A 20353-nucleotide genomic window follows, 5' to 3' on the forward strand; every position below is an offset into this window, starting at 1 on the left:
TATTAAAATTAAGCATTTGCTATTCAAATGTAATATTAAGCAAACTAAATCACTGTATTTTAAAATAAAGCATAAAAAGCTGTATGTAACTAACTTGTACATTCATTATATTAAATCCAAAACCACCAAATTTACATATAAATTAATCTTAACTACAGGAAGAAAAAGCAAAACATAAAATATTTAAAGTCATTATTAAAGTTTATTCTACAAAAAGCTTGTAATGCACTATTTGCATTATTTATACATGGTTCTGTTTATTTGCTATGCAGAATGTACAAAAAGTATATAAATAACTTGGAATCAATGTTACTACTAAAGAATATGCCATAGTAAACCAAATGATCAATCAGAGATACAATTAAGCCAAGAAAGCCCTGCCAATAGATGTCTTGACAAGGATGTATGTGGGTGTGGATCTTTTTAATTTATCTTCCATAGAGGGCACTGAGCTTCTTGGATGTGCATATTAAGGGTTTTCATCAAATTTGGGAAATTTTCAAGCCAGTATTTCTTCAAATATTCTTTCTCTCTCCCCGCTAGAATTCCCATTATGTGTGTATCGCTACACTTGGCACCTTACACGTCGGAGGGCCTCTTTATTATTCTTCATTCTCTCTTCCTCAGACTGGATCACTGCAGCTGACCGAGCTTCAAGTCTAAGGATTCTTTCCTTCACCACATCAAATCAGTTGAGCCTTTCTAGTGAACTTCTCATTTCAGCTTTTGTAATTTTCAACTTCAAAATTTCAATTTCCTTCTTTTTTATAGTTATTATCTCTTTATTGACATTTTCTATTTGTTGAGAAATCATTCTTATACTTTTCTCTAATTCTTCAGTTATTTAATTTGAGCATATTTATTCTCTAGATACCCGAGCATATTTATAATAGCTGGTTTAAAGTCTTTGAGTAAGTCCAACATCTGGGCTTCCTTAAGGGCAATTTCTGTTCACTGGTTCTAGCCCTTTGGAATGACCACACTTTCCTGTTTCTTTGCATGTAAAATAATTTTTAGTTGAAATATGGACGTTTTAAATAATATAATATGCAAACCTATAAATCAGGTTCTCCCCCAGGGTCTATTGTTGCTATGCTGTGCTCTTTGTTTGGTGATCTGAAAAATTATGTGAAGTCTGCATTCCCTGTCACGTGCAAGTCACTCACGTCTTGACAGAGCCTAGTGGTCTGCTGATAGCTGGACAGAGAGAGTGGAAGACGCCTCGACCAGTGAGTCTTTCCCCCACCCAGGGGCCCTGTGTGTGCTGAGTCAGGCTTTCAAGGTTCCCACAGTGTGAAACTCTGCCTTAGCCTTCACTGGCAGGAATGGAAAACGAATGAACACTCCTCTGCTTAGTTAGAAAACCTGGATTCTTAGCATAGTACAGAGGCCTATCTGATTTGTCTCCTGCCCACCTATTCAGCTTATCTTTCTCTTCATTATTATGTTCCACCCACACCTGTTTCCCTAAATGTGCAAAGCAACCTCTTTCTTTGAACAAATACGCACTGTTTTCCCCAAACTAACTGCACTCCTTAACGGGTTCTCAGCCTAAATGACAATTTTATCAGTCTTTCCCCAGTCCCCAATCTAAATTATGATTTTTAAAAAATATTTTCTCATAATAACCTGCAATTTTATTTATTATAATGTAGCATAATTTGCAATTATACATTAAGTATGTTTTTCCTAAAAGTGTACCTCCCTCACTAGACTGTTAGTTTCAGAGTAAAAGGGACTTTTTGTTCACTATTATATTCTTGCTACCTTGGTCACAGTAAGAAATCATTCATTTAGTCAATAAATATTTAATAAGGAATTATACATTGAAAGAAAGGTCAAGTTAGGACATGAATTAAAGAAAGTGGGGACGGGAGGCTTTTGTTGGTACTTGTGCTAATATTGAAAACAGACATTTATAATATTTTACATTGTTGAAAATTTTCTTCTAACAATTGCTAAGAAAAAAATGGACAAAATTTTCAAAAATCACTGAAATTGATAATATATTCAATATTAGTATCCAATCAAAACTCTATTATAAAGATTATAGCAATGTTGAATAATTTATCCTCATTTGTACTATACATTGCCTTTCTTCTTTTGTTAGTTTTATGATCAGTATTTTCTACATTTTACCTATTACAGTGATTTATACTTTTAATTCATCTGTAAGACTTATTTGGTATAATGAATAAGGATAAAAAAATTTTTTCCCAAATGGCTACCCCTCCTGGTAGCCCAATAACATCTAACAAAGTATCCATCCTGATCCATTTGATTCGAAGTTATACGTATAGATGAAATACTCAAACAAATTATAGTCTATATACTTTTTATGCCATGTCTCTGTCTATTCTTGAGCTAGTACAACATTATCTTAATTATTTTATTTACTGCCTTAATTCTTTTCCCTGATTAATAAATCATTAAGGGAAAACTAATATGAACTATTTGTTTCTAAGTTCACCTAAATATGAACTTTCTTTTCATTAAGCTCTAAACTGAAATAATATAATATAAAGCTTCTACAGTATCTGTGACCAGTTACTGGTAAGCCTCTTATCCTCGTGTTCAGCATATGTGTTAACTATCTTCTAAGGCATCCTCAGTCCTCACTGTACTCATTTACTTGGCAGGTGTTTCCTGTCCCACTACATTCAAGGGAGCCCTCCAGGCACTGAGGACAGAAGGTGAGTAGGAGAGGCAGGGTGACTCTCAGGGAACACACCTTCTCATCTGACGAAGAGAGAGAGTACCGATCATCACAGGCTGCACCCGTGCAGCAGGGATACCCACAGGGCACTCTGATGAAGAGCAGGGGAGTGTGGAGGAAGCAACAGAGCTCCAGGAGTTTCCTTGGAGAGAGAACCTTTAAGCCAAAGTGCGGATAAGCCAGGCATGCAAAACAGGGAAGAGAGAGGGTCAAACACGAGAACAGCATGCCAAAGTCCGGAGGCAGGGAAGTGCTCGGCATGATGGAAGGACAAAGAGCCAGCCTGACAGCAGTAGAGGACACAAGAAGAACATGGCTGATTCGGGGAGGCAGCCAGGGGACAGGTGACCTTGGGCCTTGATGAAATTTTACCTTAAATCCTACGAGGGAGATTTAAGTTAAGAAGGACCATAGGATTTGTATTTTAAAACAATCAGTATGGCAGCAGCACTGTAAAAAATGAAGTAAAGGTCAGCAAGCAAAGAGGTGAGCAAGTCATCTTAGAGAAAATTGTAGTTCAGCTAAATTACAACCCGAGTACTACTGCCAATACAGGGAGGACATTTTAACGTTATCCTAAGAATTATAGGAAACCTTCAGAGATACATAAACAGAAAAATTTCCTTACTCTACGGGTATTAGTGTAACACACTAGTCTAACACTGGAGAAAGATGGGAGACAAGAAGACTGAGGAGAAAACCTAATCCAAGAATGGGTGGCACAGATCTGAACTGAGGGACTATTAAGATTAAAAAGAAGAGCTAGTTTCAAATTTTTTTTAAAAAAAAGGCTTGAAAGAAAACAGAGTGTGAAGGGGTTGAAAAGAGTCCAGGTCAATGCTTCTCAAACTATCTGAGACAAATGCAATTAAAATGAATTACTGAGAACAACCAGCAAGATGGTTGCAGAGTAAGGAGCTCCTAGAGTCAGCTCATACAAGAGGCACATAGGAATCACCCAGAGCTACCTAAAGCACTTGCTTGGAGATTCCAGGAGACCAGAGGAGCATCCCGCAACATCCTTGAAAGAATGGAAGCAAAGGACTGCCCATCTGCAGAGAAGACACGTAAGTAGAGCGCTCCACACCACGGAAGATGGTGCCCATCCTCCACTGGAGGCACAAGTGACATCAGGAGCTATTCGGTGCCTGGAATTGGAAGCTCCACTTCCCAAAAATGGGGGAAGATGAGAAGTTGGGCACCAACTTCAGCTACTGATTAGTAAATTCGGCTGCCTAAAGTGTCAGTGTAATTTTGAGACAAGTAAAGGCAGAAAGAGGCCAGTAGTTGCCATTTTAATTCTGCCCCTGACACAAGGGGAATCACAGTGCTGGTAGGGACCGGCTTCTTTCCATCCAGGTCAGATTGCAGCTGTAGCATAAGCCCCAGCTCCTCATCCAGCAGGGAGGAAGCTGGGGGGACCTGCACCCACCTCACCAGGAAAAGACATGTCACACCACAGAGGCTGGCAAACATCCTACTCTGGCAGTGCAAGTGGCCTCAGGAGCTATTCTGTGGCTGGAATTAGAAGCTTCCTTTCCCAAAAACGGGAGGAAGAGACAGTTGGCCACAGACTTCAGCTAGTGATTAGTAAATTCTGCTGGCTAAAGTATACCTCTAAGAACAGATAAAGTCTGAAGCTGTTCAAGTTGGAAAGAGGCCAGGAGGTGCCATTTTGACTCCGCTGCAGCATGTGGGGAAGGCGGGCTGACTGAAAATCACAGTGACTGTAGGGACTGGCTTCTTCCACCCAGACTGGACTGCGGCCCTAGCCTAGGCTACATCCCACCTTTGGCAGAGAGGAAGCTGGAGGCACCTGCACCAGCCTATCCAGGTAACTGCAGTTACCTCTGGCTGGCACAGACTGAAGAGTCAGAAGTCTACCAGGGCAACTGCAGTCATTTTGGACCCACATGGCATAGAGAGTTGTCCATACCTGCATCTCCATCCCCATCCCAGGCAAGGGAGGAAAGGGTGTGAAGCTTCATCAGTCTCTCTGGGCAACTAGAGTCTACGCCTGCACAACTTGGATTATTATACACAGCTGTGGCTCTGTCCTATCCCTGGCAAAGGAAAGAGTTGTGAGAAGTTTCATTGGTCCCTGGGGCAGTAAGGGCAGCTTGAGCTCCCACACCTTACAGCATCAACTACATCCTTGGCTCCTACTACACAACCAGCAAGGGAGAAAGGGCAAGAAAGCCCTAAACTAAAGAGAGAAACTGCAACAAGAATAAATATTCTAGTAAGCTAAATGCCAAGACACCAACAAAAAACTACAATCCATACCAAGAAACAGGAAGATATGGCCCAGTTAAAGAACAAGGTGCCTCCAGATGACAAAAAGGAGTTGAGACAATTAATCACAGATGTTCAAACAAATCTCCTTAATAAATTCAATGAGAAGGCTAAAGAGATTAAGGAAATTAAGAAGACATTAAGGAAGCGGATGTGGTGCAAGTGACTGGACCCGTCTACCATATAGGAGGCCCTGGGTTCGATTTCCAGGGCCTCCTAGTGAAAGTGAGCTGGCCCATGTGGCAAGCTGGCGCAACAAGATGATACAACAAAGGAGACACAGAGGAGGGACAATGGGAGATGCAGCGAACCAGGGAGCTGAGGTGGCTCAAGCGATTGAGTAACTCTCTCCCACATAGAAGGTCTAGGGATCAGTTCCTGGTGCCTCCTAAAAGAGAAGACGAGAAGACAGGCAGACACAGAGCATAAAGCAAATGGACAGAGAGAACGAGCACAAAAAGGCAATGGGGGGGGAGGGGTTAAATAAACAAATAAAAATAAATCTTTTTTAAAAAAGATGACATTGGATGAGCACAAAGAAGAATATGAAATTATACATAGAAAAATAGAAGTTCTTATGGGAATGAAAGGTGCATTAAATGAAATAAAAAATACAATGGAATCATATAATAGCAGGTTTGAGGAGGCAGAAGGAAGGATTGGTGAGCTTGAAGAAATGGCCTCCAAAAGCGAACATACAAAAGAACAGATGAAGAATGGAAAATATTGAACAAGGTCTCAGGGAACTAAACAACAGCAAGAGACATGCAAACATACGTGTCATGGGTGTCCCAGAAGAAAAGAAGGGAAAAGAGGCAGAAGGAATATTTGAAGAACTAATGGATATTCATGTCAATGAAGCACAACTCCCATGCGAATAAATCCAAATAAACCAACTCAGAGACACACATTAATCAGAATGTCAAATGACAAAGAGAATTCTGAGAGCAGTAAGAGAAAAGTAATGCATAAGATACAAAGGATACCCAATAAGACTGTGCCGATTTCTCATCAGAAATCATGCAGGCAAGACGACCATGATTTATTTAAGATACTGCAAGAGAAAAGTTTCTAGCCAAGAATTTTCTATCTAGCAACACTATCTTTCAAAAATGAGGGAAAGTTTAGAATATTCACAGATGAACAGAAACTGAAAGAGTTTATAACAAAGAGACTGGCCTTGCAGGAAATACTAAAGGGTGTGCTACAGTCTGAAAAGAAAAGACAGGACAGAGAGGCTTGGAAGAGAGTCTAGAAATGAAGATTATATCAGTAAAAGTAACTAAAAGTGGCAAAAGAGTAGTGAAAATAAAATATAACAGATAAAACCCAAAGATTTAGGAATAAACTTAACGGATGATATAAAACACTTGTATTAAGAAAACTAGAACTTATTGTTAAAAGAAATTTTAAAAAGTCCTAAATAATTGGAAGAATATTCCATGTTTACAGATCGGAAGACTAAATACCATTATAAGAAGTGAATTCTACTCAAATTGATATACAGATTCAATGCAACCTCAATAAAAATTCCACCAGCATTTTTAAAAAGTAAATGGAAAACATGATTATCAAATTTATTTGGAGGGGCAAAAGGTCCTGAATAGCCAGAAACATTTTAAAAAAGAAAAGCAAAGTTAGAGGACTCTCACTCCAGACTGTAAATCATATTACCTAGCTACAATGGTAAGAACAGCATGGTACTAGCATTAAGATAGACACACAGCCCAATGGAACTGAACTAATGGTTCAGAAACAGATCCTCACATCTATGGTCAAGTCATTTTTGACTAGCCTGTCAAACCCACCCAGCTCAGGCAGAATAGTCCATTCAACAAATGTTGCTGAGAGAACTGGATATCCATAGTCAAAAGAAGGAAAGAGGACCCCTATGTCACCACCTTATACAAAAACTAACTCAAAATGGATCAAAAACCTAAATATAAAAGCAAGAACCATAAAGCTTCTAGAAAAAAATGTAGGAAAATATTTTTAAGACCTGGTGATAGGTAGTAGATTCTTAAAGGAGATAAGAGGAGGAATGAGATGGACTACTGATGTTTAATCTAGGTAGAAGTTTTAATTAACTTTACTGTAGAAGTGTGGAAATGTATAGAGTTGATGGTAACACATTATACTGAGGAACGGCTACTTTATAAATGGGAATGTGACTGAAAAGGGCAGTCTAGGGATGTAAAAGCCAATAGAAAGAAAGCTAGAGAATAGTCTAGGGACTGAATAACAGTAAATCCAGAGGTGGATGAGAATTGTGGTTGATGGTACAGATGCAAGAGTGTTCATAGATATAGAGCAGATGTACATCACTAACGCAAAGTGGTGGCAATGTGGAGAAGCATGGGAAAAATACAACTGTAGTGACCTATGGACTGCGGTTAACAGTAATAACGTAATATCCATGCATCTATGCCAAAGGTGTTGCTAATGGGGAAGTATGGAAAAAGTGTGCTAAATGTACACTATGCATCTGCTAATCGTCTGATGATAATATCTCACAATTTGTAACAAATGTTCCACCACAGTATGGTGTGTTGATAGAGGGATACTGTATGGGAATTCTGCACATGTGCATGAGTGTTTTGCAAGTTTACAACTTCTGTCATAAAATATATTTAAAAAGTAATAATAGGGTGGGTTGGGGGGAAAATACACCAAATCCAAGAGGAGGACTATAATTAGTAGTAAGATTTTGACAATACTCTTTCATAATTTGCAACAAATGTCACACAACAATGCAAGGTGTTGGTAGTGGTGTTGTTTATGTATGTTTATTTATGAGTGATATACTTCAATACATTTTAAAAAATAGAAAAAAATTACTGAAAAAATAAAAATTTTAGTAAGTATACTGAATAAAAGCCAATGTTTTTATTACTTGACTAGATATAAAACTAAATTTCAATAAATAAAACCAGAACAAGCATAACATTTGGGGAAAAGAAAATAACTACAAAAACTGCCCATGTTGATAACTGAAAGTCTATAGGTGATTAATAAAAACAACAACTATTAGACTTATAACTGTCCATTATGCAATCATAACTAAACTAAAAGTTTTAAGTAAAGAGAGTCCCCTAAACAGATCCCTATTAAGACATTTTGAACCAACATTGAGTATAAAAATATTTGAAGTTTATAATGTGACAATTAGCTTTATGTTGCTAACTTATCTAATCGAAGCTGAACTGCTAAAGGTACTCCAGGGAATAATGCATATCTAACTAGTTTTGTTTTTATTTGGTGACACCCATACTGGAGAAAGGCATATAACATAGGTAGATGGATGGACTGGAAGCTCAGAGAACTCAGGATACTCATTTCAAACCTTTATCCAAAATGAACTTCATCAATAGACAGTTCCAGCAATTTCCAATTATATTATAATCATTTTTTGAAGGGAAAAATGGATTCCGGATCCATGAGTGTCCTATGTATGTATCTTCTTTTAATGGAAACTAAAACACAAAGTATTCTATCAAATCCATCAAAGGACAGGGGACACTTTTTAACAATGTGCAGTATTAAGAGCACTGAAGAACAAGCCACTCCCCTTTGGTAAAACATATCATAGAAACCATGTTTCCAAGACTGTAATTTTTCTTTTTGTCCTTTAATCTTATCAGCCACTGATAAACATGCTGCACTCCTCCGCCACATTGAAGTACTAAGTTCATTAAAGATGTTTTAGATATTTGATAAAAAAGTCTGTTCGATTCACCTTTAAGAGTGAAATCATACTGGTTTCTTATCCTATAGAAATCCTAAGAATTCACTTCGTAAGTTTAACATCAAGAGAACTTTTCCCCTCAGTAACCACTGTACCACAGAATGCAATAAGTTATTTATGATCAGTTTCCATATTATCACTTAATAAGAAAAGCTGCAAATTTACCACCCGAACTTTAAAGTAATTTAAAACCCATGCCACTGTTTGGGTTTGCCAAAGGGCTGCCACAGCAAAGTTACCAGAAATGGGCTGGCTTTTACAAAAGCGATTTATTTGGGGTAAAAGCATATTGTTCCAAGGTCATGAAAATTCCAAACGAAGGCCCCGTCAGAGATGCTTTCTCAGCACAGTCAGTGGCCACGTGTTGAGGCAAGATGGCCACTGACCCCTGCGAAGGTTTGCATTTAGCTGAGGGCAGCTAGGTGTGGGGCTTGTCTCCTTCCAGGCCTCCTTGACCAGTCTCAGCTGTTCTGCTTTCTTTGCAAGTTCAGCCATGAGCGCTCAGGCATACAACAGGGCTCCTCTCCTCTTGAGGCTTTGCACTGGAGCGATCCTCAAGTCCTCTGTCCCATGTGATAGGATCAAACATGGCAGCTTCCTTTCCCAGTGTCTGTCTCTGTATCCGACTGTATGAGACACAATAAGGGACGGAGACTCAACCTGAGTCATGCCTCACTGTCATGGTCCAACCAAAAGCCCTAATGCGATCTTATCAAGTGCTCTAATCAAGGAACACTCAGTGGAATTTAATGCAAAGGATATTATGCCCATAGGAATACATTAGTTTAAAAGCATAATCTTTCTCTTTTTGGGGATTCATAGAATAATTTCAACAGGCACTAAGACTACATTTCAGTTGAGCTTCAACTTTTCATAGCCAAGGTTTTCTTGATAAAGGAGGCAGAACATCAATACTCTGACGTAGCTCCTATGGTAGTTTGAGACTCTACGTAACACAGAAAATCATGGTCTTGAAACACGTGCATTCCTATGGATGTGAACATACTGCAGGTGGAACCGTTTGATTAATTACAGTAAAGCATGATCCTGGGTGGGTCTAAATCTTATTGGAGTCCTTTATAAACAGGATGAATATATGGGGGGTGGGGTGTGGGGAGGGCACTGCAGAAACATGGAGAAACTCCCAGAAGCCAAGAAAGAAGGCAATGGGTGCCAGAGGTTGAAATCGGTGGAACACAGAGGCTGAGAGGAAATCACTGAAGGCAGAAGCTGAAAGCAACGAGGCCCAGAGGAGAGGGGGGAGAGGAGCAGACGCTGCCATGTGCAGCGCCTTGCACTTTGTCTTTTGACAGAGGAAGCCAGCACCACCAGCAGGTCCTTGGGGACAGGAACCCAGCACCACCAGGAGGAGGCCCTTGGGGACAGGAATCCAGCATCAGGGGCAGGTCCTTGGGGACAGGAATCCAGCACCACCAGGGGCAGGTCCTTGGGGACAAGAATCCAGTACCACCACGAGCAGCAGGTCCTTGCCTGATGAAGTCCTGATTTGGACATTTTTCCTGGCCTCAGAATTGTAAGCTTGTAAACTAATAAATCCCCATCGTAAAAGCCAACCCATTTCTGGAATACTGCCTTGGCAGCCTTTAGCAAACCTAAACAGCTTCTTAATCTGGTAACTACTCTAGAGTATTTTCCAGTCACTGCTGCTGAAACATTTGAACAAAGTCCTACACAAAACAAAATCCAAACCACATTCATAGTTATATACTTCAGAGCTAGTTGTATTTGTCAGCAATAAAGCTGAACAAAGAACTGATCTTCATTTTACCACTATATACAAAAGTTGCACTTTTATCAAGTTGTAATGAGAAATATGTCATTAGTTTTTTTGTGGGATTTCCATATCATTAGCAATATAGCGAATACACCCAAGTACTCAATTATAGTACTTTGATCTACTTTCTCTACCTCAGATTCTCAGACAAACTTCTTCATTTAAGTCAGACACAAATGCCTCTGAAATTGAATTTGGTTTTTCAATCTTAGCAAACGGGAATCCTGCCATATGAGAAGTCCACAAAGCATTAATATGTGAAATACTGAACTCTTCATTCTTTTTGTAAACCCAAGTTTCCATCTTTTTCATGTAAAGAACTTCTTTTCGCATTTCTTGTAAGTGCAGGTCTCCTGGAGATAATTTTTCATGTTGTCTTAAAAAGGGGTTCTTTGGCTTTAATTTAGAGAGACATTTCTATTAGATATAGAGTTATAGGTTGACATATTTTTCAACACTTAAGAGTATAATTTCCTTGTCTCTTTCTTGCATAGTTTCTGAAGATGAATCTACAGATGATCTTCATGAGGCTCCCCACTGTAATGGCATTTTCCCCTCTGGATACTTTGACAATTTCTTCTCTACGTTTACAGCAATTTCATTATGAGGTGCCTTTGTGCTTTTTTATTTTTCATTTTTTTAGGTATACATCCTGTTTGGGTTCTGCTGCGATGAACGGCTCTGTGGACTTAGTTTGTACCAGCTATGGCCACTATTTCTGCTCCTTCTTCCCTCCATCCTTTACTTTAGACTGCTTGACAGTATCCCATGGGCCGCTTTATTTGTCTTCAGTTTCTGCAGAACAAAACCATCACAGACTTCGTGGCTTAAAATAGCACCTGCTTGAGAGCACGAAGCCGTCTAGGTCAGACGTCCAGCAGAGCGCCACGGGGTTCTCAGCTGAAATGAAACCGTGTTGCTGCCTGGCTGTGGGCGCATCTGGACCTCATCTTCCAGGCTCATTCTAGTTGCGGCAGAATTCCGCTCCTTACTGTCATAGGAAACACCCCCTGCTTCCTCACTGGCTGCCAGCCCGGCGAAGCCTCGGCTCCTGGCCCCTGGCTCAGGGCCACCTCCATCCAGCAAGGAAGAACCTCCCACAGCCCATCCCTCTCACCCGCAACCGCTCCCACCTCCCCTAGCCACGCCCAGACAACGCTCTGCTTTTAAAGGGTTCAGGCGACAAAGCCAGGCCCACACCTATAACCACATTGTCTTAAAGGAATTGTGCCAGGTAACCTAACCTAATCAGGAGAGAAAATCTTTATGGCTCCAGGAATTATGAAGGGCGCGTAAACGGGAAGTCATGGGAGCCACACAGAATCCTGCCTCCCAGAATCTTCGGATCCAGTGTGTAATCTCACGTCAACTCCACCCAGGGACATGATCATTCAGATATTGTATTTTCCGTCTCTAAAACTTCCAACTGGTTCTTGTTTTTGTATCTTCTTCCATTTCTCTCTCATTTTTACCTTTATTTCAAACTGAAAAGTATCTTGAACATACTGATAATACCTGTTTTAATATCCTCATCTGATAATTCCACCTAGTCTGGCATTTCTGAATCTGTTTCTTTTGACTTTTCTCTCCTAGTTATACATCACATTTTCCTGCGTCTTGGCATGTTTAGTAATTTTTATTGGATGCTTAGTAATGAATTTTATATTGTATGGTGAAGGATATTTTTTTTTATTCCTTCAAAAAGTATTGGGCTTTGTTCTTCAAGGAAGTTAAGGAATTTATAGATCTGTGTGATGCTTTCAAGGGTTGTTTTTAAGTTTTTTATTGATGGTTTAAAACAGCCTTCATGTTAGGACTAATTTAGTGACACAAAAGACTCAAAGGTCTGAGTCTCCTGGGGAACCCAGTGAATGTCCCACTTGGGATATTAATACCCATAGAATTAGGTGTCCTTGATTTTGAAGATCACATTTTTAAAAATGTAAAATTATGTATTGTTCAAAACAGACAGGTAAAAATGCCACAAATCATATCTGCATGAAACCTGAGGAGTCTACATATTTATAAATAATTACATCACAAATATTTACTGTATAAAGAACTCATGAAATGAGAAGACCAGACAGGTCAGGAGACAAGGTCACTGATTACCTTTGTAGAATGAGTGGGTAAAGCTCTGCTCAGGAATCAACTTGGCAAGGAGTCCATGATTCAAGCTGGGGTGAGGGACAGACGGCATGACCACCACTGTGGAGAGAATCAGGGAGTTAGACAAGCCAGGACCCGACGGCCTGCAGTCCGTCACACTGACAGTCCAAGACCATCCTCCTTGACTGTAACATGCAAAACAGACCAGTACTAGCAACACAGAACGCACCCCAGGGGAGGACAGGGTAGACAGTAAGAGAAAGGCAATAATATACTTGAGTAATTTTAGCAACATACATAGAGACTGTAAGTCACAAGAAAATCAAAACTGGAAGGTTTGCTATAGTAATCATCATTTATATGGCAGATATGGCTGCATTAAATTGAAGAAGGGTTGGTTAACATGATAAACTCTTAACTGGTTTTTAAATGTTGAAGTGCCAAGAACCGGTAATGCTTAACTTGAATAACATTAAAAACAAAAGTAAACTAAATGAAATGTTCTCATGTTTGTGTGTCCAAAGAAAATAGGACATGCATCAGTAAAATACCAAAACTAAGACACAATCCATATCTCTGCAACAGTAATAAAAGGATAAAGGAGATATGATACATTTACAGAAAATAAGATCAGAGATCTAACCACTAATTTCTACTCACTTTTTAAAAATATCCATTTAATGTATACCTGCATTTACTTAGGAAAATCAACTTCAACTAAAAAATTAATGCAGTGGTACATGAAAGACATTGGGTGACCAAGGTAAACACTGCAAACAACAGAGAAACAGCTGGCAGGAAGTGCAGCTGGTAGATGGGACCACACGGTATTGAAATGTTCATCGAGAGATGGTGGATTCAGTTTCCAAGCGCAGAAGCAGCGCCAATGAGGCAGGAACCCCTGCGGCAGCAGCCTCTTCTGCACATAAGACAGACAACATAACCCAAGACAGCCGCTGTTTTCTGTAGTGCTAAGTTTTCACAAGTCTTTGATTTAGTGAAGCAACTTTGATGTAAAGATTACAATCTATGTAAGCTTATTACAAATTTCTGATAGAATACACAGATATGGAAATAATAGCACATAGCCAAAAAGGTAAAAGGAGGGAGGGAGAATAAAAGAAAAATGAATGATATCTTTGCAATTGGTTATAAAGATTTATAAAGATTTATATGATATGGGAAGCGGACTTGGCCCAGTGGTTAGGGCGTCCGTCTACCACACGGGACGTCTGTGGTTCAAACCCCGGGCCTCCTTGACCTGCGTGGAGCCGGCCCATGCACAGTGCTGATGCATGCAAGGAGTGCTGTGCCAAGCAGGGGAGTCCCCCGCATAAGGGAGCCCCACGCGCAAGGAGTGCACCTTATAAGGGGAGCTGCCCAGCGTGAAAGAAAAGTGCAGCCTGCCCAAGAATCATGCCGCACACATGGAGAGCTGACACAACAAGATGACGCAATAAAAAGAGACACAGATTCCAGTGCCACTGACAACAACAGAAGTGGACAAAGAACACACAGCAAATGGACACAGAGAACAGATAACTGGGGTGGGGGGGAGGGGAAGGGGAGAGAAATAAATATAATTTAAAAATTAAAAAAAAAGATTTATATCATAGCTTATTCTTGATTTTGAACTGCTCTATAAGAATTTCTTAATTTCATATTTATGGAGGTTAATAGTACATTTAAAATGTCATGTATTTGCCTATTAAATAAAATAAATGAATGATTTGTATCAATAAATGGAAAACATTACAACTAAAGCAGCACTGGTAAAATGACATCATAGCAAATATGGAAATATCAGTTACACATTTTTCTGGCATTAAAGTACATTAAATTGGCATTTTATAGCCCACCTAAATATAAATATGTGAGATGATTATCAACAGGTCCAGTTTACATCTGGATATAGAAGTAAAGGGGGGGGCAGATAAATGATGGTGAAAATTCGTATAATTTGAAAAACATTTAAGCACCTGTACTTGTTGGTGAATTTATTTCTTGTCTGATGTTTCTCCCTGGTTGGCTTCCAGTTCTTACAGTCTCTCGCTGGGGTTCTAATATGTCACGATACTTGGAAACCATCAGGACCGAAATGAAGTAAACAACAGCCAGAGCTAAGAACTGTGCCTGTTTGCTATCATCCTGTGAAAATAAAATGGTAGGTTTGAAACTCAAAAGTCTATACATCCCTAATATTTTCAGATGAAGAAAGTATTTTTCCTATGAAATGTGAAACAGATAGAAAACATTCAATTTTTGTGGTTTATAAATTCATTGTGAACATTTAAATTGGAACTTTTCACTTAAACACATACTTATATCAAATAATGAACAACAGGGTCTCAACGTAGTGCACAATTTTCTTAACGCCCCATTTCTTATATTTTCACAACTAGTGTTTATGGCAATAACCTATATACAGGAACTTTCACCTTGTCTTGACATCTCCAATTTCAATATATAAAGCTTCTTTAAAAGTACAAAATGCCTATAAAACCTGTTAGGTAATCTTTGTGGAATAAGGAGACTCAGAAAGACTTAGCACGCACATTCACAATTATTTTGATCTTGCCAGCTGGTGTTTACTAACACATTACTACCTGAGCAGGAGACTGCATGAGTACAAAATGGAGACCTAAAGAAAGGGGAAAAAATAAAATGTGAATTTCCTACATGTTCAACGTGAGCTTTGTATGATACAGCAGCATAAGAAAAAGCTAATCCAACCTTCAACCACATTAAAATAAAAAGGTAACTACTCTGCATCAGAAAAAATGAAGCTCCAAATTTCAAAAGCTCAATGACAAAAAAGCATTTTTCCGAAGAAGCATATCACAGTAGTAAAAAATCAGAAAAGCAGTCCATTTATGAAATAGGTCAAAAACAAAACAAAACAAAATAACCAACCAACAAAAAACATCTATACTTTTAACCTACAACCTGAAAAATTAAGAGGGGTATAATAGCTATCTTCAAATATTTAAGAATCTGTCATATGAAAGTGGAATCAGGGTTTTCTTGTTGTTTTTTTTCCCTGTTTCTGGCCAAGTTAGAACCAAGAGATAATAGTTACAAAAACACAGACTGCGATCTACTCGAGAGGATAACTTTATAAGACTGCTTTCCAAAACACAATGAGCCGCAGGGGCTTCAGGGGTCTTATCCGGAGCCTGGTTAACACTCTATTTGGGAAACACTGAGAAGAGGGTTAACTTCTAGGGCCTCATCCCATTTCCAACCTCAATTCTATTAAGAAATCAAATATAAATGATTATATGGCCTTCACATAAACAGCTTGAACTGATACATCAAACTAAAGCTGAAAGTGGTTATCACGGGCCCACAGGAAACAAGTAAAAAATAATATGGTAGAATAAAGAAAGCAAACATGTATTTAACTGTGGCAAATCTTTAGTAACAGTGCTTTTTATTAATTACTTCGTTTAAGCACAACAAGAATAAGATTCAGATTTTATATGTATTTGGCAGAAGAGAGAGTAAAGAAATGTTTACTAGTGACTGAATACTGTTAAAAAGAATTAGTATAGTTAATGGGGAAAATGACCAAATCAAATCATTTCTTTTCTAAAAATATTATGAGTTTAGTATTTCACTCTGTGGGTGACAGCTTTTCTAGAGAGAGTTTCTCACGAAATGTTCAAAATGAATACTCCGTGCATTACTACAATGCCAATACCAATACAGAGAAAGTCAAAATAAAAAGTTCAAGCTGTTATTACAAAGGAAAATGAAGTACACTCAGACTACAGAAGATATTGACAGGAATGAACTCAAGCTCAGCTCCAACGGTATCGTTCAGACCACAATATTCCACAATACTTTTATTTCCACAACTCAGAACTCAGTACCAGACAATCAGACAGCATTCATCCAATGTGCATGGAAAGAGTGGGCGGATGAATGAACAAGCATCAACAACAAAGGTGCAGAGCTGGCTATCATAATAGCTAAGAAAAGACGTCAACATACACGGCATGAAAAAGTTGCCTTTTCTTTTTAAATCCAAATCTGTAAGCGAACTTTTTGGTTTATTCCTAGATCTGTCTATGCAAATGAAGCAAAATACACAGACACTAAATATCTGGAGAATGACCAAATTTTTATACAAATTAATTGACATGGCTAGGTATTTTATGATCATTAAGATATGAATTCTATTGTTTCTCACACCTGCTTAAAAGATGGGTCTCTCTACTATTTCACATTGAATCTGTAATATAATTCATAGTAATTATAATTACAAATAATTAATCCTGAATTCCTTTGAAGACTTTGTTTCAACTAGGATATCAGAAAATGTTCCAATTTAATTTCTAAAGATTAAGATTTAGTTCAACTTATCTAAGTTTTTCAGTTACCAAATTTTCTTGCTAACACTATAGCTAGTATGTACTTATGGCAAGAAATTCACCAGTCCTTCAAAACCATGAAAATCCTTCATCTCTAAATTTTATCTCTTAATGTTCATTTGTGTGTATGCAGGTGTTAGTAAGAAAATTATATACTTAACAAGTAAAACAGCTGGGAACTGGATGTGGCTCAAGTGGCTGAGCACCTGCCTCCCACACGGGAGGTCCCGGGTTCAATCCCCTGCCCCTGGTATTTCAAAAAAAAAAGGTAAAATAGCTAAGACTGGTGAGGAAAGAAATCAATAGTTATCTACCCCAAGGTTATATTCTATCAATTATATATTTCATTTGTGGATATGTATGATTTACACATACCTTCGTTTCTTCAAACCGAAATTTCTTTGTTAGTAATTTTTTAAAGAGAAGTTATAGGTTTACAGAAATATCAAGCATAAAATATATAAAACATAGTTCTTTTATAATACCCTATTATTAACACCTCACATTAGTGAGGTACATTTGTTGTAATTCATGGAAGAACATTTTTATAAATGTACTATTAACTGTAGTCCATCATTTACAGTTGGGTTCACTATGCTAAGTCCTTTAATTTTTTTTCTTTTAATTTTTATTCTCGTAACATATATACTATGTAAAATTTCCCCCTTTAACCACACTGGATTTCGTGTGTTTTAGAAATAAAATGGCAATTAAATGTAACTATTGGCGGTTCAGCAAAATCTCAAAAGTAAAGCTGAATTTTTAGCGTTAAAAACTACAATTGCCTCTAAAATGCTGTAAGTTGTAAAAAACAGCTCCAAGTTTCAGGAATCATTTAAATGTGCAATGTGAAATATAGTGATGGAAAAGGACTTGCTCCTGAGTTAAAAGATCTGGCTGGGGTTGACTACCCCCATGCTGGCTGAGAGGCCTATGCCTGAGAGTCTGAACTTTCTCCAAAACTTTAACTTGAACTTTGGGTACATCTAGTCAGTGCCAGACACATGGCACAAAGTCGAGAACACGAGGCTATGACTTGATGGGATTTGCAAGGTCCACTTTGGCAACCCTTCTTTCCATTATCTTCCTTTTAAGCATCACTGCTAGGTTAGCCAGCATATGTCAAAACAGCAAGGAATCTAAGAAAAGCATCATTATCTACCATAATAACGCAATCCAGAATTTACTCACAATTTAAACACACAGACCCCTCCTACACTTTATAAGCTAGTTCTTACCCTTTCTTTTGGAGATGAAGATATATTCCATGTTTTAATGATTCATTTATTGAAAAAATTACTCATCTCAAAACACATTTTTGCAGGCTGAATAATTTCCATTTCTAAATTGTTAAGCTGTTAATAAGAGCAATATTTTTTCCAAATCTAGATTAGAAGCCAGATTAGAAGTGGAAGTCTCACATCACAGCTTCCAACTCTAATTTTCTTGAAAATACCTTTATTATTTATTAATTACAAAAGCAATATTGGTTTATTTTAGACAACTTAAAAGTACAAAAAATACATAAAAAGATAAAGAAAATAATAAAACTGCTTACCTAGAATTAATCACCAGTAGCATTTTGGCCTACTTTTTCCTAGACTTTTTAAAAATAAGGGTCCACACACAGAATACCTTAGTAATATTCCTGTAGTATAAATACCTTTGTATACTGCTGCTTTCACTTATAATATATCATGTCCACATTTCCATCCACAATATTTTCCTAGAAAAACATTATTTTAATGGCTGTGTATTATTCTATTGAATAAATATACCAAGATTTATGAAGCTGAAGCACTATTGTTGAATATGCTTGCCATTTTTCCTGTAGGCATCTCTGATGAACATGGGTAAGGTATTACCACTTACAAGAGTTTTGACATATATGGAAAAGAGCTCTTCTACGGGCTTATCCAACTGATACTCCTACCAGTGACAGAAAGCAGTGCATGTCTCACTGTAGCCTTGCAATACTGGGTATTATCATTTTAAAAACCTAGTTTATTTAATAGTCAAAAATACTTTATTCTTGTTTTAACTGGTATTCTTTGATTACTAGTGATATTGACCTTTTATCATATCTTTCTTGCTTTAAACTTCAAATTTTAAGTCCATTGTCTATTTTTCTGTTGGTATATTTGTAATTTTCCTAGTGATCTGTACAAACTAATACATATTACAGAGACTGACAATTTTTCTATTACATATATTTAAATTCTCCTATTGCTAACCATGGTGTATGATGTAAATATATTTTAATCACTTTCTAAACTACAAAGTACTCTGACCTATTATTAAATGTAAATTTAACACAAACTTCCTTCTATGTTTCATGAGTCATCAATTAAAATATGAAAAATGGGGCCCAAAGGGGCCAGTAAATAAAGACACTAAGGAACGCTGTCGATACTGACTCTGCTGTGAAGCACTATGTTTCTACTCAGTGTGTGAAAAGTCCAATCTTGGCTTCACTTCTCGAGTGAGAATGTGACCAGAGTTCCAACAAACATTCTCCTAGAGCTATCTTCTCCCTTGAGTTATCAAGCGATTTTTCTAACTCAAATTTCCCACATACTTGAGAAGCAGCTTAAAAAGCAGTTGTCTTGCGAAAGTGGCTGCCACCGCTCCTGAGGGGGCCGCCCGCCCCGGCCCCGAGGCTGCGCCGGCAGGCCCGCCCGGGGGCCGGGCCGGGGCCGGGGCTGGGCCGGGGCCGGGGCCGGGGCGGGCGGCGGGGAGAGGCGGCTCGGCGTCGGGCACCGCCGGCCCTTCCTACACGCCGCAGGCCCCTCGGGGACGCCGAGGCCCGCGGTCCCGCACGCCCCTCGGGGACGCCGAGGCCCGCGGCCCCGCACGCCCGCACCCCCTCGGAGGACGCCGAGGCCCGCGGTCCCGCACGCCCCTCGGGGACGCCGACGGCCGAGGCCCGCGGTCCCGCACGCCCCTCGGAGGACGCCGAGGCCCGCGGTCCCGCACGCCCCTCGGAGGACGCCGAGGCCCGCGGTCCCGCACGCCCCTCGGAGGACGCCGAGGCCCGCGGTCCCGCACCCCCTCGGGGACGCCGAGGCCCGCGGCCCCGCACGCCCGCACCCCCTCGGAGGACGCCGAGGCCCGCGGTCCCGCACGCCCCTCGGAGGACGCCGAGGCCCGCGGTCCCGCAGGCCCCTCGGGGACGCCGAGGCCCGCGGCCCCGCACGCCCGCACCCCCTCGGAGGACGCCGAGGCCCGCGGTCCCGCACGCCCCTCGGAGGACGCCGAGGCCCGCGGCCCCGCACGCCCGCACCCCCTCGGGGACGCCGAGGCCCGCGGCTCTCACC

At 39.6% G+C, this 20353-nt stretch overlaps 1 protein-coding gene across 6 annotated transcripts in view; it reads right to left on the bottom strand.

Annotated features, from left to right (window-relative positions):
* The window catches only part of NBEA (neurobeachin), a 579373-nt gene that overhangs the window by 366502 nt on the left and 192518 nt on the right, over positions 1–20353 (bottom strand). For all 6 annotated transcript variants that reach the window (XM_071208160.1, XM_071208159.1, XM_071208158.1 and 3 more), the window contains exons 28-29: positions 14640–14808; positions 12664–12759 (exon numbers count right to left, since the gene is read on the bottom strand). In XM_071208160.1, coding sequence (XP_071064261.1) covers positions 12664–12759; positions 14640–14808 — 265 coding nt within the window. The remainder of the gene's footprint in view (positions 1–12663; positions 12760–14639; positions 14809–20353) is intronic.

This window comes from Dasypus novemcinctus, chromosome 15, assembly GCF_030445035.2.
Source record: "Dasypus novemcinctus isolate mDasNov1 chromosome 15, mDasNov1.1.hap2, whole genome shotgun sequence".
In the NCBI taxonomy this organism is placed as follows: domain Eukaryota; kingdom Metazoa; phylum Chordata; class Mammalia; order Cingulata; family Dasypodidae; genus Dasypus; species Dasypus novemcinctus.